The following is a 19,142-nucleotide window of genomic DNA, read 5'->3' on the forward strand; positions in this document are numbered from 1 at the left end:
TGGGAGAAGGTGGAAAGACATCTATACTAGATGTCCTTCCCAGGCAACCAGGTGCTAGGTGACCCGCACTGACGTCTCAGCCTGGGTCAGGCAGAGCCAGGGCCTGGGGTGTGACTCGGCACAGGAGCTCTGTATCCATGTCCAGTGTTTCTGTTCCCGCTCCAGGATCCCCACCCTCCAGCCCCCACCACAGTGCCCCACCAGGACAGGTCCTCAGTCAGTGCCTGTGACCGCAGCTGGGTTATAGAAGGTGATGTGCCAGGGAACTAACACTGACCTAGGGGTCACAGACCTGTCCCCTGCTAGCCGTTGAGTGCTCAGGGAAGTCTCCTCCCCGTCCTGGCCTTGTTTTCTTATTTAGAGATGGCACGGTACCAGACGATTTTCAAGTCCTTTACAACTGTAGAAGGTTTTAAGAATACAGGTATAGATCAAGAGCCTTAAGAGTACCTAGTCTTTGACGTACTTTAAGATATTACTCCAATTATAGGCAAAAGATGTCCATGGCCACCTTAATTAAAACAAGGAAAGACCGGGGTGCCTGGGTGGCTCAGTCGGTTAAGCTTCCGACTCTTGGTTTTGGCGGAGGTCATGATCCTGATGTCATGAGATTCAGCCCTGCACTGGGCTCTGTGCTGGGCATGGAGCCTGCTCAAGATTCTCCCTCTCTCTCTCCCTCTGACTCCACCTTGCCATTTGGTCTCTCTATAAATATAAAGAAAAGAAAAAGGAAAGACTAGAAGCAACTTGTATTTCCAACTACAGAGCCATGGTTTCGTAAATGCTAGGGCATTCGCTCAACACAGTGCTCTGCAGTCATTTACTGACAATTTTGAAGACCACGTAAACCTGTGGGGAGACACGGACCACCCTCAACCGGAAAATGCAAATTTGAACAGACGGTCACAGCCGAAGACAAACAAATGGAAAAAAAGCATGTAAAGAGATGCTCAAACCTCAAAGGTGACCTGAGAACCGCAAAGAAAACACGATGCTATTTTTAACCCTATCAGATTGGCAAAAATGAAGGAGTGATCGTATCCAGCACTGGCAAGAATGTGGGAGAAACGCACTCTCCCATGCCGTCGCGGGCCATGGGCAGAAGCACCACTGTTCTGAAGGGCTGTTTGGGGGTCACTCTTGGGTGCACACCATGCTCCGATCCTTAAGACAGGAATTCCAATTTTTGCACTCAGTCCTACAGATGTGCTTGCCCAAGAGGCCAATGATGGATGTCAGAGAATCTTCAATGCAATCTTATTTGTAAGAGTGAAACATCTGAGGCAAGATCAATGATTGTCAGGAAGCAGCGGGTTAGGTCAGTTATACAAAGGCCAACACGAGACGGGGAGAAGAGGGTGTGCCCACGCGTGCACACACACACCCTGAGGAATGTGCCATTACAGGTGACTACTCTGGGGGTGAGCCTGTGGGAAGGGACCCACTTTAACTTTTCCCTTATGTATTTCAAGGTTGTGACACTACTTTCATCATTTAAAAACTTCCACGTATGCCCTGAAAAGAGAGGAAATAAATACACCCAAGAGCCGGCCTTGGGTCATGTTTGCCGGTACAGTCTTCTCTCCTTTGACTCAGGTATACTTGCCAAGTCCCGCATAAACACAAATCCTTTCACATGAGAGGAAAAAGCTGCTACTGAAAATTATACCCAACAAAGAAGTGTCCACCTAGATTCTGAGGCCTCAAATCCATTATGCAAACCTTGGTCCTGTCATCTCGTGGAAGTATACAGCACCTCTCAGGGCCTCAGTTTCCTCATCTATAAAATGGGGTTGCCTCAAGGATCAAAGTTTACACCCACTAAGAAGCACACACCTATCTGGCAGACCTTCAGTGCAGAGTCAATGGATACTTCCATCCCCGTCTAAGACAGCTCTGACTGTAGATTCTGGGCCCCAACCCCGGATGGGCTGACTGAGCCCACCACCTTAAAGAACATGGCTTCCAGGCAGGGGCAGGGTGGGGGATCAGGTTCAGCCCCAGCACCCCCCGGGCCTTCCTCCTCCCCAGGCCTTGGCCCTTGGCTGGAGACGCCCTGGCCTACCTTGCTGGGCTCTGCCTCGTCTGTCATGACCCCGGTCATGATGACAGCCTCATCCAGGGAATAGAGCAGCCCTTCCACGAAGTGATTCTCCTGCCGCTGGGATTCCTGGGTGAACTTGTCGCAGATAGCCTCCAGGCCCCGCACCGGCTCAAACCGCAGCCTGACGTACTTCTTGGCGGGGATGATGCGGATCTCGGCGGCCACCAGGAAGCCCAGGGTCCCACAGGACCACGGCACGGCGTAGAACAGGTCCGAGTTCTCTGACTAGGAAGCAGAGCCAACACATGCTGAGAGCCTGCACCTCTGGGCCCCGCGGTGGGACACACAGTCAACAGAGCTGCAGAGACCCCAAGGGCCCCAGCTTACTTCCTGCCCTGTCACTGGCTTGTGTAAACCCTAGCAAGGAACTTCAGAAACAGGACTTTCTGGGCCTGTGTTCCCTCTGCAGCTTCAACTGTCCTCTGGACCAGGGATGCTCACGGAAAGGGCAGGCTCTCCCCTCCACCCAGGTACAGTCCCCGGACCCCAGGCCACCCAGGAAAAGGCTAGGACCAGCACTGCCCCAAGAGCCAAAAACGGGGGATGAAGGGCCAAGGGTCCCAGGCTGGGCTAAGAAAAGAGCTTCCTGAGGGTCAAGGTCAGTTGGGGACATTAGATGGGCCATTACTAAAACTTATAAGCCTTTTACAGTTCATTAGCTGTGGCATCCTCCCCCTGTCCCCTAAGCCCAGGGAGAGCACTAATATTTCCACGTGAACAGTAAGGAAGTGAGGCTCTAAGAGGTGACATGGCTCCCCCTAAGCATCCCACAAGTCTGCACAGAGAGGCCAAGGCTCAGGCAAGGTCACCTAACTCCCGACCCAGCATTCTTCCTGCAAGACCTCATCTGATTCCACAATCTGTTTCTAACCTTATCGTTTCTTGTTCTGTTATTTGTCTTAGAGACAGACAGCCAACTTTTCATCTGGCCATTCTCATTTAAGTTCTGTAGGTCTAACAAAGCTCCTTTTGGAAAAGTCCAGCCTCCCCTGGCCTTTCCCCAAGAGGACAGTCTGCTGTGGTTTCTGTTCAGGCTGCACACCTTGGTGTGGCTGCAGTGGAGTGTAGGGGTGGGGGTGGGGGACTGGAGCCAGGAAGCTCTGCAGCAGGCTGGCAGAAGTCTCCGGAACAGCAGACGCGGACCACCTGGGCCCCCCTGCCCGTCCACACTGCCGGAGAGGAGTAATAAGTGGGTGACTGCCAGGTGCCCAGCTCTGTGTTAGGGGCATTTGGCATCTCCTTTCTCCCTGAGAGTGCGTTTGTCAGATGAGGAAAATGGGCCTCAGGGAAGGGACGTCACACATGAATGTCGTCTCCTTTCTCTGCTGGGAATAAACAGGTCAGAAGGCAGGGCCCAGGCAAGGGTTTAGGAAAACGTGCTGAATCCCTGTGAATCCTGAATGGGGGTCTCTCTTGTCTGAGACCCAGGCTCTCAAGCCTGCCCTGGGCTCTCTTCTGTGAGACCAACCACCCTGGTGGCTCTCTAAAACATCTTCTTGCAAAGAGTGACTCTGTCCCTGCCACCCTCCTTAGGAGCCCTTTAGCTATGCTCAGAAATCTGAGTTTGTTTCTATCCTGTCCCACTCATTAGGGTAAAATGCCTTACATGTTTGCATCCCCCTTTGGGGAGCAGAATTATCATTTGTTTCTCCAAAATAGCCCCTCTTCCTGCTTTGAGTTACATTTCCCAATACTTGGCATAGAACTCTGTGGCTCACACCTGATGTGCCCGAGAGAGGCAGACTGCTGTAATAAATGTCTAAGGGCACTGATCTGGAAGCCTAATAATTTGGGTTTGAATCCCAGCTATGTGGATTTCGTAGCTGTGTGATCTTGGGCAGGTTTATTAACGTCTCTGTGTTTTAACTTCCTATCTCTAAAATAATAGAACCTCATAAAGTTATTCAAGGATTAAATAGCTTAACATATAGGAAGCATTTACAACAGTATCCGAGCACATATAAGGGGCTGTATCAATCTTTGTGTTATTATGGATACAGACCCCAACCAAACAGGTGTGTTTGAAAGGAAACATCCCCAAGGTCCCTACCTCCCCAGCCCCAGGATCCTTGATGTCCAAGGCAGGCTGGTGGAGTTGTCCCCTATCTCTGAACTCACCGGTGTGCATCGCACAAAGCTTCCATCAGCCAGGACCAGCTCATAGGCCGTGCAGATGTGTTGGAACAGGCCGTATTTGTGGGATGATGACTCGATGCCTGTGCCCATGATCAAGCCCCCTGCAGAGATATGCATGTTAGCCAGGCAGAGCCATGGGGTACAAGGTCGGGGGGGGGGTCGGGTAAAGGAGCTGGGATTGCTCACAGCATGAGGAATGTGTGACAGGGCCGGTCACTTGGGGCAGATTTCCATCTCTATAGATCTGGAGAGCAAGAGAGGGAAAGAGGCGCTCAGACAGGAGCCTGGTGGCTTCCCTGAGGTAGGAGGGCCGGTGAGAGAGCATGTCAAGGGTACTCACACCCTCACCTCTGGCCAGAACCTGCCTCAATGCCTGCGTGCATTCATCTTAACACAGACCTTGATGAAATGGGGTTGGGGGGGCAGGAAGCTGTGTCCTGTGGGAACAGTTCCAGGAACTGGAAGTGTTCCCCCTAGAGAAGGAAAGGCACTGGGGACCATGAATCCTGTGGAAAGAGAGACAGACTAGACTTACTCTGTGTGTCTCTTAAGGCAGAAATGGGAGTAATGGACATATGTCACTGGATGCAGATTCGCACCAGAGAGGTGCTGCCTGAGGTCAGAAAGGCAGGCAGCCTACGCCATCTTTGGAGATGGGTGAGCAGAGACAGTAACTTCTGTCACAGAGGGAACAGCGGCGGCCCTCCCACCGACAGGAGGGGGCCCTAGTGCCTCAGCTCTGACCCTCAGCCCATCTTGAGTCCTCACCCACTGTGAGGTCATCGAGCTCGGGCAACACGGGCAGTGTCCAGCCAATGGAGGTCAGCAGGGCAGTCACCTGACCCATGGTCACCAAGGGCTCCACACGGACAATCTGTTGACACAAGAAGAGAGACCCTGGGTCACTGGGAGGCAGCCGGGGCTACAGGGGGCCTCTTCAGAGGAGTAACCCCAGATCTTCCCACATGATCACGCAGGATTCCTATGTGCTCCTTGCAGCCTCTTGCTAGAACACGACACTGCCTTTCATTATAGTGAATGCGGTTTCTGGTGCTGAGTCTGCTAGTGTTTGACCTTGTTCTTTCAAGTATCTTTACACTTAATACTTAGTTTATGTCTCTTCCAGACTATTGAAGAAATACTCTCTTATTGTTGACATATATGAAGTTATCATCCTACTTCTTCCTGTCATCTTAGCGATCAGTGTTAATGCTGGAGTGTCCTTACGTTCAGGCTCTTTCCATCCATGCCTAAATTGTTATTTTGTATGTTGTAATATAACACACACATACATACACACACACATAAATTCAAGCACACATATACATACTTTTTTCTGCTTTGCTTTATAAAATTTAACCCCATGACCATATCCCTTACCACGGAATGTTCTTGGAAGTCACAGCTTTTAATGGACACTTCCATGTGCCAACACGTGGACTTCCACTGCTAGCTAACACGGAGCAACAGGGACTCCATTCCTCTTGCTGCCCGAAAGCAAGAAACTGACAAAATGAAACAAGAGTTTTCAACATAGCGGGCATCAGGCAATGAAGTTAATAACCGCTGAGAGACAGGAAACAAACGAGGGGAGCTCTGTGAGCGCCTGGGCTGATTCCCTGGAGTCAGGCAGTGCAGGGATCTTGGAAAGGCAGGGGAGCCCAGAGGGCTCTGGGAGGAGTGCAGCAGCAGACCACGGTGAACAGTTTGCAGGACAGAACACTGGGGAGGAGAGACCTGAACAGAGAGAACTCTGAAACACTGCAAAGGATGCCCACCGAGCATTCAATGGAACACCAGCTGGAGTGCACACTGAAGCCAAGGCCAGGGGAAGGGTCACAAGGAACAGGGTCAGGGGCTTACCCAGGGAAGGAAAAACTATCTATTCTCACATGCCAGACTGGAAAACCTCTTGGTTCACAAGGCAATTGGTAGAGTATGATTTTGCCTCAGCAACGGGTAATAACTACCCCTAGATTAGACACTCCTCTGACCTCACCTGAAAAATCAAGACCCAACAGGATCAGACTATTTTCCAGTAACAGAGCTGTGTCCCAGAACAAAGCTCAAGATGATTTATAGAATACAAAAATATCCAGCACCAACAAGATAAAATTCACAATGTCTAGAATCCAATCAAAGTTTCCCAGGAATGCAAGGCAGGAACAGTTGACTCTTAACAAGGAGGAAAATCAATCTGTTTTGGTAAAATTTTTTTAATTTATTTTGATAAAACAGGCCCAAATTTGACAGAGATATTAAAATTAGCCAACAAGAACATTAAAATAATCATTATAAACCCATAGTTATATGACTACATTCCCCATATTCAAAAAGGTAAGTGGAGACATTAAAGTAAGATAGTAAAAAGCATCATTAAGATAGTAAAAAGAGGGGTGCCTGGGTGGCTCAGTGGGTTAAAGCCTCTGCCTTCAGCTCAGGTCATGATCTCAGGGTCCTGGGATTGAGCCCCACATTGGGCTCTCCACCCAGCAAAGAGCCTGCTTCCCCGCTCTCTCTGTCTGCCTGCCTCTCTGCCTACTTGTGATCTCTGTCTGTCAATTAAATAAATAAAAATCTAAAAAAAAAGGATAGTAAAAAGATCCTAATTAAACTTCCAGAAATAAAAACAGCGTCTGAGATGAAAGACACACTAGCTGGGATCGACCTTGCAGGAGGAAAGAGCAGTGCACCCAAGCACATAGCAATTGAAACTCTCCTAAAGGAGACACACAGAGAAAGAAAAAAATGTTTACAATTTTTACAGGCTATCCATGATCTGAGCTGTGGAACAATTCCAAGAGGTCTCATATGTGTGCGACAGTCCTCAAAGGAGAGAGAGCAAGGGGCAAAAAAATACTTGAAGAAATAATGACCCCACATTTTCCAAATGCGATGCAAAGTATAATGAATCCCAAGCACAAGAATTAGGAAAAAAATGATACCAAGGCACATCATGATAAAATTGCTCAAAACTAATGATAAAATCTTAGAAGCAGCCAAAGGGACAGAAGACACGTTACATACAGAGGAACAAAGATAAGGATGAGAGGCTTCTTTATGGAAACAACGCAGGAAAGAAGACAGTGAAGCATCTTTAAAGTTCAGGGGGAAAACCCCGTCAACCTGGAATTTCATACCCAGTGAACACAGTTCTCAAAAACGAAGGCAAGCTCAAATGCGTTAGGATAGGTTATCAAAAATCCAAACAGACAAAAACCCAGAAAATAACAAGTGGAAGTGAAGATGTGGAGAAATTAAAACCCCCGTGTCCTGTTGGTGGGAGTATAAAATGGTCCACCTGCTGTGGAAAATGGTGTGGTGGATCCTCAAGATTGATTACACAAAGAACTACCACATGGTCCAGCAATTCCACTCGGGCGTATATACCTCAAAGAACTGAAGGCAGGGCTCGAAAAGGTATTCATACATCCAACTTCCCAGGAGCACTATTCACAACAGCTAAAACATGGGAACAACTCAATGTCTGCCCATAGATGAATGGATAAGCAAAATGTGGTACATATACACAATGGAATACTGTTTCACCTTAAAAAGGAAGGAAATTCTGTAATATGCTATCACATGGATGAACTCTGAAGTTATTAAGCAAAGTAAGATAGGCACAAAAAACCAAATACTGTAGGATTCTACTTAGAGAATACTTAGGGTGTTCAGAATCATAAAGACAGAATCTGTAATGGTGGTCGCCCAGGATGGGGAAGAGAGGAGAATGGAGAATTATAGTTTAATAGATACGGAGTTTCAGTTTTACAAAATGAAAAGAGCTATGGGAACAGATGGTGGGGAAGGCTGCACAGCACTGTGAATGTATTTAATACCACTTAAGAAATGTGCACTTAGGGACGCCTGGGTGGCTCAGTTGGTTAAGCAGCTGCCTTTGGCTCAGGTCATGATCCCAGCGTCCTGGGATCGAGTCCCACATCGGGCTCCTTGCTTGGCAGGGAGCCTGCTTCTCCCTCTGCCTCTGCCTACCTCTCTGTCTGCCTGTGCTTGTTGCTCTCTCTCCATCACTGACAAATAAATAAATAAATAATCTTAAAAAAAAAAAATAAAATAAAAAAAAAATAAATAAAAAATAAAAAAAAAGAAATGTGCACTTAAAAATGGTTAAGATGATTGGGAAGCCTGGCTGGCTCGGTTGCTGGAGCATGTTACTTTGATCTCGGGGTCATGAGTTCAAATCCCATGCTGGGCGTGGAGCCTACTTTAAAGAAAAGGTTAAGATGAGAAATTTCATGTTACATGTAGTCTCTCAAAATAAAAGTTGGAAAAGATATGGAGGCAAAAAAATAAATGTTTTCAGACATTTAATAGCTAAAAGATTCAACCCTAGCAAAATCGCCATACAAGAAATGTCAAAAGAGTCCCTTCAGGCAGAAGGAAAACAAAACCAGATGGAAATACAAATCCACACAAGAGAATGAAGAAATGGTAACTACATAGGTAAGTACATAGATTTTTAATTATTTATATATCCTTAAAAGATATTGGACTATCAAATAATAATGCACTGTGTGGTTTACAACATATAAAACTGTGACAAAAATAGGACAAAGGTCGGGAGGAAAGAACAGGAAGTATATTAATGTAAGATTCTTAAAATATACATGACATAGGATGCTACCACTTGAAGGTAGACTGTGATAAGTGAAATGCAAACTAGAAATCCTAAAACAACTGCTAAAAGAACAAAACAAAGTCCCAGCTAACCAGCCACCAAAGAGCTAAAATAGGATTTTGAAAATTATTTAGTAATCCAAAAGAAGACAGAAAAAAAGAAAAAGGGAACAAAGCACAAAGGGGCAAATAGAAAACAAAGGGCAGGGGTGCCTGGGTGGCTCCATTGATTAGGCATCCAACTCCTTTTTTAAAAAAAGATTTTATTTGAGGAAGGGAGGAGGGACAAGGAGACTCTCTGCTAAGCAGAAAGCCCGATGTGGGGTCCAGGATCCCAGGACCCTGAGATCATGACCTGAGCCAAAGGCAGAGGATTAACCCACTGAGCCACCCAGGCGCCCCAAGCATCCAGCTCTTGATCTCTGCTCAGGTCTTAATCTCAGGGTCTGGCATGCTGGGCTCCCAACTGGGTGTGGCGCCCAAGAAAAACAGAACAAGGTGACAGATTTGAGCCAAACTTTTTTGATAACAACATTAAATGTAAATGTGTGTGTTTTTTTTGTTTGTTTGTTTTTAGAGAGAGTGTGAACACGAGCAGGGGTGCAGAAAGAGAAGGAGAGACTCTCCAGCACTGAGCGTGGAGCCCGACATGGGGCTGGGTCTCATGGCCCTGAGATCAGAACCTGAGCCAAAATCAAGAACTGGATGCTCAACCAACTGAGCCACCCAGCTGCCCCTGGAAATGGTTTTAACATCTTGAGTAAAAGGCAGAGATTGTCAGATTGTATTAAAAAGCAATACCTAAGCATATGCTGCCTACAAGAAACAATGTAAAGGTACACCATACCACCACTAGTCGAAAGATAGCTAGAGTGGCTTTATTAATAATATCAGACAAAGCAGATTTCATAGCGAAGAAGAAAACTAGGAATGAAACCAGTCATTTCATAATGGTAAAGGGATTCATCAAGAGGACATAAAAATCCTAAACATTTATATACCTCTTAACAGAGCCACAAAAGACATGCAGCAAAATCACATGGCGCTACAAAAGAAATCAATCCACAATCACAGGCAGAGATTTCAATACCTCTTTCTTAAAAAAAAAAAAAAAGTATATATATATATGTGTGTGTGTATGTATATATACATATATATATTTAAATCTGTTGTCTTTTTTTTTTTTAAAGACTTTATTTATTTATTTGACAGACAGAGATCACAAGTAGGCAGAGAGGCAGGCAGAGAGAGAGAGAGAGAGAGGAGGAAGCAGGCTCCCCGCTGAGCAGAGAGCCTGATGTGGGGCTCGATCCCAGGACCCTAGGATCATGACCTGAGCTGAAGGCAGAAGCTTTAACCCAATGAGCCACCCAGGTGCCCCTAAAATATATTTTTAATATATTTTACTTATTTATTTGACAGAGAGACATACAGTGAGAGAGGGAACACAAGCAGGGAGAGTAGGAGAGGGAGAAGCTGGCTCCCCGCTGAGCAGGGAGTAGGGGGCCTCATGCAGGGCTCGATCTCAGGACCCTGGGATCATGACCTGAGTGGAAGGCAGATGTTTAATGACCGAGCCACCCAGACACCCCTCAATACCTCTTTCAATCATTGACAGAACAGAGAGAAAATCTATTATCAACCACCTTGACCATAGCGGACATTTACAGTACACACCATCCCAAAACAGCAGAATATGCATTTTTTAAAAAATGCACATGGAACATTTACCAAGACAGACCATATTCTGGGCCATAAAATAAGTCTCAGTAAGTATGTTTTCTAACAATAACTGAATTAAATTAGAAATCGGCAACAGAAAGATCTCTGGAAAATTCCCGAATATTTGGAAACTGAATAACAAATAACCCATGGGTGAAAACAATGTCAAAAGGGAAACCAGAAAGAATTATGAACTGAATGGAAACGAAAATGTTCAAAATGTGTGGGATAGTTTTAAAAACAGTGCTTAGGGGGAAATTTATAGCACTAAACACCTATATTAGAAAAAAAGAAAGGCCTAAGTCAATGACCTTAGCTTTCACTTAAAGAACTAGACCAAGAAGAGTAAATTAAATGCAAATCAGTAAAAGAAAGGAATTAACAAAGATAAAAGCAGAAGTCAATGAAATAGAAAATAAACAAAGTAAAAATAGAGAAAAACCAATGAAACCCAAAGCTACTTCTTTGAGAAGATCAGTACAGTTGATTAACCTCTAGCCAGACTGGTCAGGAAGAAAAGAGAGTAGTCACAAATAACCAATATCAGGAATGAAATATGGGACATCACTGCGGGCTTTACAGGTATTCAAAAGACTAGGAATATTATGAATGACCTAATATCAATTCATTACACAACCTGAAACAGACAAACACCTGTAGAGACATAAAATGCCAAAGCTCACTGAGATGAAACAACTGAAGAGCCACAGGGCTATTTAAGAAATTAATTTATAAATTAATTAATTATAACTTATAAATTAATTTATAAATGAATTAATTAATTAATAAAAACTTGCTCACAAAGAAAACTCCAGGCACAGACGGTTTCACTGGGTAATTCTGCTAAATACTGCAGGAAGTAATGAAACCAATTTTATATAAACTCCTTCAGAAAAATGAAAAGGAAGGAATACTTTCCAACTCATTCTTAGGGATTTATGAATCTACAGTAATCAAGACAGTATGGCATCGGCATACAGGTGGGCAAATACATCAACAGAACAAAAGAGTCCAGAAATAGACCTATAGATATGGACAACTGATTTTTAACAGAGGAGCAGAAGCAATTTGGTAAAGAAGATTATCTCTTCAACAAAAGGGGACAGTAGGAAATCTACAGGCAAAAAAATTTTTGTTGCCCCTATTTCATACCATATGCAAAAATTAACTCAAAATGGATCATGGTCCTAAACACAAAACAGAAAAGCATAATACTTCAAGAACACAACAGAATTAGGGCAAGACATCTTAAAGAAGACATCACAAACATGATCTATGGAAGAAATTACTATACTGCACTCCACCAAAATTAAAAATTTATGGTTTTCAAGAGAGAAGTCAAAAACTGGGAGAAAATATTTGCAAACTGTGTATCTGATGAAGGACTTGTTTCTAGAAATATAGTAAGAAAACAAACCCAAGAAAAAATTTTAGCTTAAGATTTCAACAGGTACTTCACCAAAAAAAGATCTACAAGTTGCAAATAAGCACATGAAAAGATGCCCAACATCATTAGTCATTAGAAAAATGGAAGTTAAAACCACGATGAGTTACCATTACACACCTATTAGAACGACTCAAATTAAGAAGACCGACCATACCAAGTCTACGATCACGTGGAGCCATGGGAACACCCATGGGAATGTAAAATGCTACAGGCACTTTGGAAAACGACTGAACAGTTTCTTAAAAAGTTAACTGCACACCTGTCATATGATCTAGCTACTTCACTTCCAGTTTTTTACCCCCAAAAGGGAAAAGCCTATGTCCATACAAAGAACGTACATAAATGCTCCCCGCCCCTTTGCTTGTCACAGCCCTGAACTGGAAACAGCCCAAACGTCCATCATTAAGGTAATGGATAAACAAACTGTGATCTCTGCATAAACCGGAACATCACTTTCAGTAAGGCAGCAGGTACTTCTGATCCACGCTTCCTCAGAGTAATTATGCTGAGTCAAAGACACCAGACAAAATTAAAAAAGGGTACATAATGACTCCACTTACATAAAACTTTAAATACAAAACTAGTGATGCAAAGCAGGTCCTTATTCACCTAGGAATGTGGGCGCGGCAGGGAAGAGACAGGGAAGGGGCCCAACAGGGATTAGCAAGGGCCACAAGGAAACTTTTGGGGGCAACGGGTATGTTCACTGTCTTGCTGGTGTCATGTCCTCACAGCTGCCAGACTTTTGACATACGCCAAAGTTTATTACCGCCAGACACCTGTGCAGAATTGCATACCAAGTGTATGTCAATAACGCTGCTTGGATAAAAAGGAAAGACACAGGGACATTAAGCAACATGGCCAAGGCCTCACATCAAAATGCCAGCATGCGGATATATCGTATCTAATAACTCCTTACCATTAGGATATTGTGCTGTCTTCCGTTAGAAATAAAGGTGGGGTAGGAAGGAGTGGGGGGAGGGAGGGAGAAGAAGGGGGAGGGAGGAAGGAAAGTTAAGTAGAAGGAAGAAGGAAGGAAGGAAGGAAGGAGAGACACAATCCCTCTGTGTTGTCCTTGACTTAAATTCATCTCCTTTTTCCTCGTGCCAGGTGTCAAGAAAAATCACTGGATAGGCCAAAGACTAGACACATGTGTAAGGCTATTAACAAGTGGGTCCCCAGGCAGCCTGGGAGAAGGCCCACCCTCCCTGTCACCTCCATAGCCCATAGCACACTTCCTTACTGGGAAGGGATAAATAGGTTCCATTTTGTCTCTCGTCTTTGCCCATGATTTCCCCATCCCTTCTTCCTGGGGAACTGCTGACAACCAACGAGTCTCCCTGAGGCCAGTGTGCCCACCTGGGGGATGGGGCTCTGACTGATCTCTTCCAAAGTTATAAGGTTTTGAAGGAGGGCAGAGCCTTCTGTGAGGCCCGGGGTCCTCTTGGTTACAGTTGTCTCCCTGTGAGTCACCCCTGCCAGGGATAGTGGCCACCTGCTCCCAGAGCCCAGGAATTGGGCCCCTCTCACCTGTTTCTTGGTGTCCACCTCCAGAATGTCCATCAGGTTGATCATGATGTTTTTGTGTGTCTTCTTGTACTTCCCAACCCGCAGCGAGACCGTGAGCCAGCCAGGGCGTCCCGTGCACATGAAGGTCTTGCTGCCCTGCTCCTTCCATTCCCGCACCTGCAACGGAGGGACAGAGGCTTAGCTGGCCCCGGGGGTGGGGTGGGGGAGCCCCAGGGCAGCCTGCAGCCCAGCTTTAAGGGGAGGGAGCTTGGAGGGATGCCCTCACACGTCAACAAACATTTAGTGAGCCCCTGCATCTTGCCGGCCCTGTGGAAGACCCACAGCCCTTTCCCTCTAGGGAGGCCAACAGAAGGGCTGACGGGCTGCCCCACCAGCGAGCAGGATGGAAAAGAAGTGAAAATCCAGGATCAAAGTGCTTATGTAAACAACATAACTGGGAAGCTCAGGAAAGGCTTTGTGGCGGTAATGATAGCGCTCTACCCGAGATAACTATCTCCTAGGTGCCCCCCACTGTACACTGTCTCTTTACTTCTCACAACAACCCCAGGTGCAGGGGATGGCCAGCCCCCTCCTGTAGGGGAGAAAGCTGAGAAGCAAAGGAACTTGGTCACTCAACAAGTGAAGGGAGGGGCCCGGATTCATAACCTGGACTGCCTGACTCCAGGCCTGGGAAGACAGACGGGCTTGTGTTAATAGTCAAGAACAGAGTAACAGTTACCACTTACTGGGCCTAGGTGCCAAGCCCTGTTCCAAGCATGTGTATGTGTTAATAATTCCTATGTCTCTTGGAAGGGGATAGAAGGGGCAGGAAAGGCCCACCAAGCCAATGGAAGGAAGAGCTTTTTTGCAAAACCTCCACCGTAAGTGCCCGGGACATATAACGCAGAGAACAAATGGCCTAGGAACAACGCCAAGCCCGTCAGGAACACAGGAGAAAGTGTTCCCTTCCTGCAGAGATGGACATCTGTTGCTGTGGCCTCTGACCATCCGTCTCCTCTTCATATGCTTCTAATAGTCCCATCCTCCTCTGGTCCAGGGGAAGCTGAGTCTCCTCCTGCCCCAGAAGGTGGGCCCATGACTAAGGTCTGATTTCATCCTTCTGGCCATAAAGGATGGGCCTAAGGGCCAAGTCAAGACAATAAGGCCAGTTCTAGGAGAGGCAGTTTCTTTTTACTGGGATCGCTGAGCTGGTTGGATGAAACTGCTGGGGTTTCCACGGGGAGATGGGTTTCCCTGAGAATGAAGTCAACCCAGAGGAAAGCCAAGCCAACAGAGGGTAGACAGATGGAAAACTAGAGATGGGGGACAGGGGCTCCTGGATCCAATCATACCTGAGCCAGTTTTATACCTGGGCTTTTTAGGACCTGAGTCAATATAATCCTTCTCTGCTTGGGCCAGTCTGAGTTGAGTTCCTATCACATGCAACCAAGAGTCGTGGAGGAGAATGTGTTGAAGCTGACAGGACAAATAGGTCAACATGGGGGACAGCTTTCCTAACCTTCAGAGGCCAGGGTGCCCTGTGGATAGAGGTGTACAAGCAGAGGAGGGTGACTGAGGAAGATTCCTGTGAAGGGACCAGAAGGCAGGTTCCATGATCATCCGGCCCTCGCCTGTCTCTGCGATCCCAGGGCTTCATACGTCCTCAGTGGTGTGGGAAATGGATTGTGGGTGCTGCATTCCAGCTGTTGGGTGGGCCGCGTGAAGGCAGTATGGAAGCCTTAAAGCCTGAACCACCGGTTGGACCGGATCCTGATGGGAACTGAGCAAGAATTTGGGCCAGGAGGCAAGGTTGGACAAAGTCCCTCTTGTGAGTACATGCAAGCCAGAGAGAGACAGGGAGAGCCAAGAAGAAGGATAACAAGTCAGGGGCTATTAGCACATGCCAGGTGTGAGACAACAGAACCCAATCTGCTGGGTGGAATGGGAAGGGATGGGAAAGGAGAAAGGTCAGAATTCAGGTTCCAAAACCAGGCTGACCTGGGTTCCAGCCCCATTTACTAGCTGGGATCACCTTGAACATGGGACTACCGCTTCAGCCTCAATTTTTCCCATCCGTGAAACAGGTCCATCTTCCCGTCCAGTGAGAACGTTTGGCTTAGTTTAGGTAAGGGTTCCCTACCCACTCAGTAGTGTGGGGAATGGATTGAGGGGGCTGCATTCCAGGCTGCTGGGTGGGCCGCATGAAGGCCGTGTGGAACCCTTAAAGCCTGAACTACCCGTCGTGCTGGATCCTGATGGGAACCGAGCAAGATGTGGGGCCGCAAGAATTTGGGCTGGGAGGCAATGTTGTACAAAGTCCCCGGGCTGCTCTGGCCTATACCCCAGAGGCCAGAGGTGAGTTAGACAACGGTCCCTGCCTTCCAGAAGCTCTTGCTTGGACTGGAGGGGGATGGAGGAACGACACACAAGTAAATGGGAGAATCTCAACCCGTAGAAAGAGTTAGGAGAGAGGATGCAGCAGGGGAGGGAGGGTAGGCAGGGCTCTGGAGCTGTGACTGTGACCAGCTGAACCCAGGGCAGCCCGTGCAAAAGCACTTCCACACGTTGCGTTCTGCCACCAGCCCAAGGTCTTAGCCCTCCTTGGAGCCACCCTTCCTAGGGGTGGCCGGCAGCATCCATCTTCCCCCTCTTGCTTGCAGCACCCACCAAAGCGCCCACAGAACATGGAGGCGGCTACACGGGAGCTGAGAGCCTTGGCAGGAAACAGAAGCCCTTTGCAACCTGACACTCCTAAAAGGAACCTAAGGAGGGGCAGAGGGAGCCAAGAAATGCCCAAGCCCGAAGCCCCAGGCCAACCCTGAGAGCGGAACAGGAGGCCCCACTGTGAGCGGCAGCAGGGCCCAGGCTCTGTGGGCGGGGCCCCCGGGGGAGGGTGTACGGAGTTAATGGGGATGCCTCCTCAAGGACTGAGGGGGAGCGGGGGCCCAGGGCTGCGAGGCTCTTCACCCAGGCTCGGGGTTAGCTTCTCACTTTTTAGTCCTTCCTTCCAAATGAGTCAAGCGCTCCTCCTCGCTGCTACAGAGTCAACTCTAAACTCATGACCCCCAGTTCCGAAGGGACTTTCCAACCTCTTCGCCCTCTGGGCCTTGGCTCACACCCAACCCTTCACCTGACACACCTCCCTCCTATCAATTCCCCTACTTCCCAGTCTCTAGTGCCTGCGCCACCTCCCTGAAGCCCTGCCGCCTCCCAGATCGCTTGGGCCCGCAGGCAGCCACCTGTGCAGGGCTCACCCTCCCCGATCTCCTGATCCTTTATATCCCTCTGGGCAAGCCGCACGTGCCCCAGAGTAGACACTCCGAAAACACCCAGCAACGTTTCGTGCCCTGAATGCCTTCGCTCACTCCGTTCCCTCCCCGGGAAGCCCCCATCATCACGCTCTGAGTTCAAACCCCCTCGAACGCCGCCGCCGCCTCGGCGAAGTCTGGGCTCCCGGAGCGCCGCACGCCACCCCGCGCACACGGCCGCCCGAGTCCCGCCGCGCCGCTCCCGCCCCGCCCGGCGCCGCTCACCTGCTTCTGGATGTCCCGCACGCGCTGCCCGTGCAGCCGAGGCGCGCTGCTGAGCTTGAACACCACCCAGGCGCGCACGTAGTAGTAGATGTCGAAGATAAGCGAGAGCGGCAGGAGGAAGAGGCACACGAACACCCAGCGCTGGTGGATGAGCACGAACTCCAGCCCCTTCACGCGGACCCAGAGCAGGAAGAGCAGCGCGCACACAGCCAGCGACACGGCGGGCTCCATGGTGGCACCGGCGGCGCGCCGCGCGGGGGAGGGGGATGCCGGCTCGCGCCGCCTGTCACCGCCACCCGCTCCCCGCCCGCCTGCGCCCGCGCCGCCCGCCGCCCGTTCCCGGGGAGTCGGGGGGTCGCCTCGCCGCCTCGCGATTGGCTCGGGTCGCAAAGGTTCGGTGGGCCGAGACCCGGCCCGCGACCAATGGCGAGCCGCGCCGGGGATCGGACCAGGAAGCCGCTGCTTTTATTGGCTGCGGGAGTCAGGCCGCTCCACCCTCTCCTCGCCGACGCGCGGGGAGGGCTGGTTGGGGAACACGCGCGCTGGTGGGGTCAACTGCGCCCTGCGGCTAGGGAGGCTGCGGGGGCGCCGGCGGCCGCAGTGGAGGGGCCGCGTGCTGCAGCACCTCCTCCTCGGGTGGCGCGTCGTGCGGTCACGCGTTGGGTTGGTTAACTCCGAAAGGATGCGCTGGGGGCGCCCCAGGGGCCGGGTCAGTCACCCTGCAGCTTGGCGGAGGACTCCTGACCCGACCCGGGAGAGTGCAAACTTGGCCTGACCGCGGCAGTCAGGTCGCTCTGTACCCGCAAAACCACTGGGTGCACCTTTTCCCTTTCTCGAGGCGCTCTCTGTAGATTCCTTTGAGTTCTACGGCAGTTCTGGACGGTGGGCCCCCTCCCCTCTTTTCCACTTGGCTGAGGCAGATAGGGAGGACCAGGGGAAAGAAGGAAGTAAGGACCCCCAGCTGGCTCTGGCAGGACACTGTGCCGGACAGTGTGGCGGGGTGGGGGTGGGAGGGGTCGGGTAGGGGTAGGGTAGGTGGCTCCAGGGCAGCCAGGACCACGGAGCAGTGACTTAACAGCAAAAGGTTAAATTGAGTCATTGCGTTTCACCTCCATTCTTAGACCCTCACCTCTTCTGAAATTTTAGAAAGTGTAGGAGGTTTTTATTTTAAGAGCTAAACCTGACTAATTAGGTCCTACACTGGCTTTGCTTACAGAACCATTTTCTCTCTTTCATCTCTGCTGGAACATGCACTGTTAGGAGGTTCCCTAGGCCCCATGATCCCTCATTTTTCTCAGTGCCTTTGCTCCAGCTGGCACTCCGAGAATGTCCTTACCCATCCCCTTCACAGAGCTGAACTTAAACATCCTCAAAGCCTGCTCAGGGCTACCTCTAGAACTGCATTTATGGCACTCCCTCCCCCTTTCAGGTGCTCATAAAATCAAGTGCATCCATCATGATTCTCACACCTTATTTTGTAATTGTCTCTTTATGTGTCACCCTGGCCGACGGAGCTTTAGGGCACAGGATATCTCCCCGTTTGTTCGCTTTTTTGTTTCCAGTTTCTAGCACAGTGCTTGGTGCCAGTAGACACCCCAGGGTTTGTTGACCAACGAATGGATGAACAATGTCAGCAGAGGCTCAAATATTTGTTAACGATGAAAGTCCAGATGGCATGGGGCTGTTTGGATTGAGTTTTAAAAATGAATAGTCTTAGATCTGTGTTGTCTTACGCAACAGCCACTAGCTGCTGGTATGTGACTAATCTAAATTGAGTTGTACTTTTAAGTGTAAAACACACTGGATTTCAAAGGCAGTACAGAGAAGAGAAGGCAAACTATTTCATTAATAATTTTTATATTGATTATATGTTGAAAATGATGGTGTTTTGATGTATTGGATTAAATAAAATATTAAAGTTGATTTCACTTGCTGTGTTTACTTCTTAAAGGTAGCTACTAAAAAATTTAAAGTTATAGATCTGTCTCAAGTTATATCTCTAGCAGTTCCAATCAAGAGGGGGCAATTGGAATGTAAAGAGGAGAGCCAC

The 19,142-nt window shown here is 48.5% G+C and overlaps 1 protein-coding gene across 1 annotated transcript in view; it reads right to left on the reverse strand.

The window, feature by feature from the left end:
* The window catches only part of DHCR24 (24-dehydrocholesterol reductase), a 30,234-nt gene extending 12,798 nt beyond the window's left edge, over positions 1-17,436 (reverse strand). Inside the window, exons 1-5 of the mRNA XM_004751613.3 lie at positions 17,093-17,436; positions 13,581-13,736; positions 5,009-5,114; positions 4,223-4,341; positions 2,066-2,329 (exon numbers count right to left, since the gene is read on the reverse strand). Coding sequence (XP_004751670.1) covers positions 2,066-2,329; positions 4,223-4,341; positions 5,009-5,114; positions 13,581-13,736; positions 17,093-17,323 — 876 coding nt within the window. The 5' untranslated portion in view covers positions 17,324-17,436. The remainder of the gene's footprint in view (positions 1-2,065; positions 2,330-4,222; positions 4,342-5,008; positions 5,115-13,580; positions 13,737-17,092) is intronic.
* Between the last annotated feature and the right edge of the window lie 1,706 nt (positions 17,437-19,142).

Source organism: Mustela putorius, unplaced genomic scaffold, assembly GCF_011764305.1.
Source record: "Mustela putorius furo isolate JIRA1106 unplaced genomic scaffold, ASM1176430v1.1 tig00003853_pilon_pilon_pilon, whole genome shotgun sequence".
Lineage (NCBI taxonomy): Eukaryota > Metazoa > Chordata > Mammalia > Carnivora > Mustelidae > Mustela > Mustela putorius.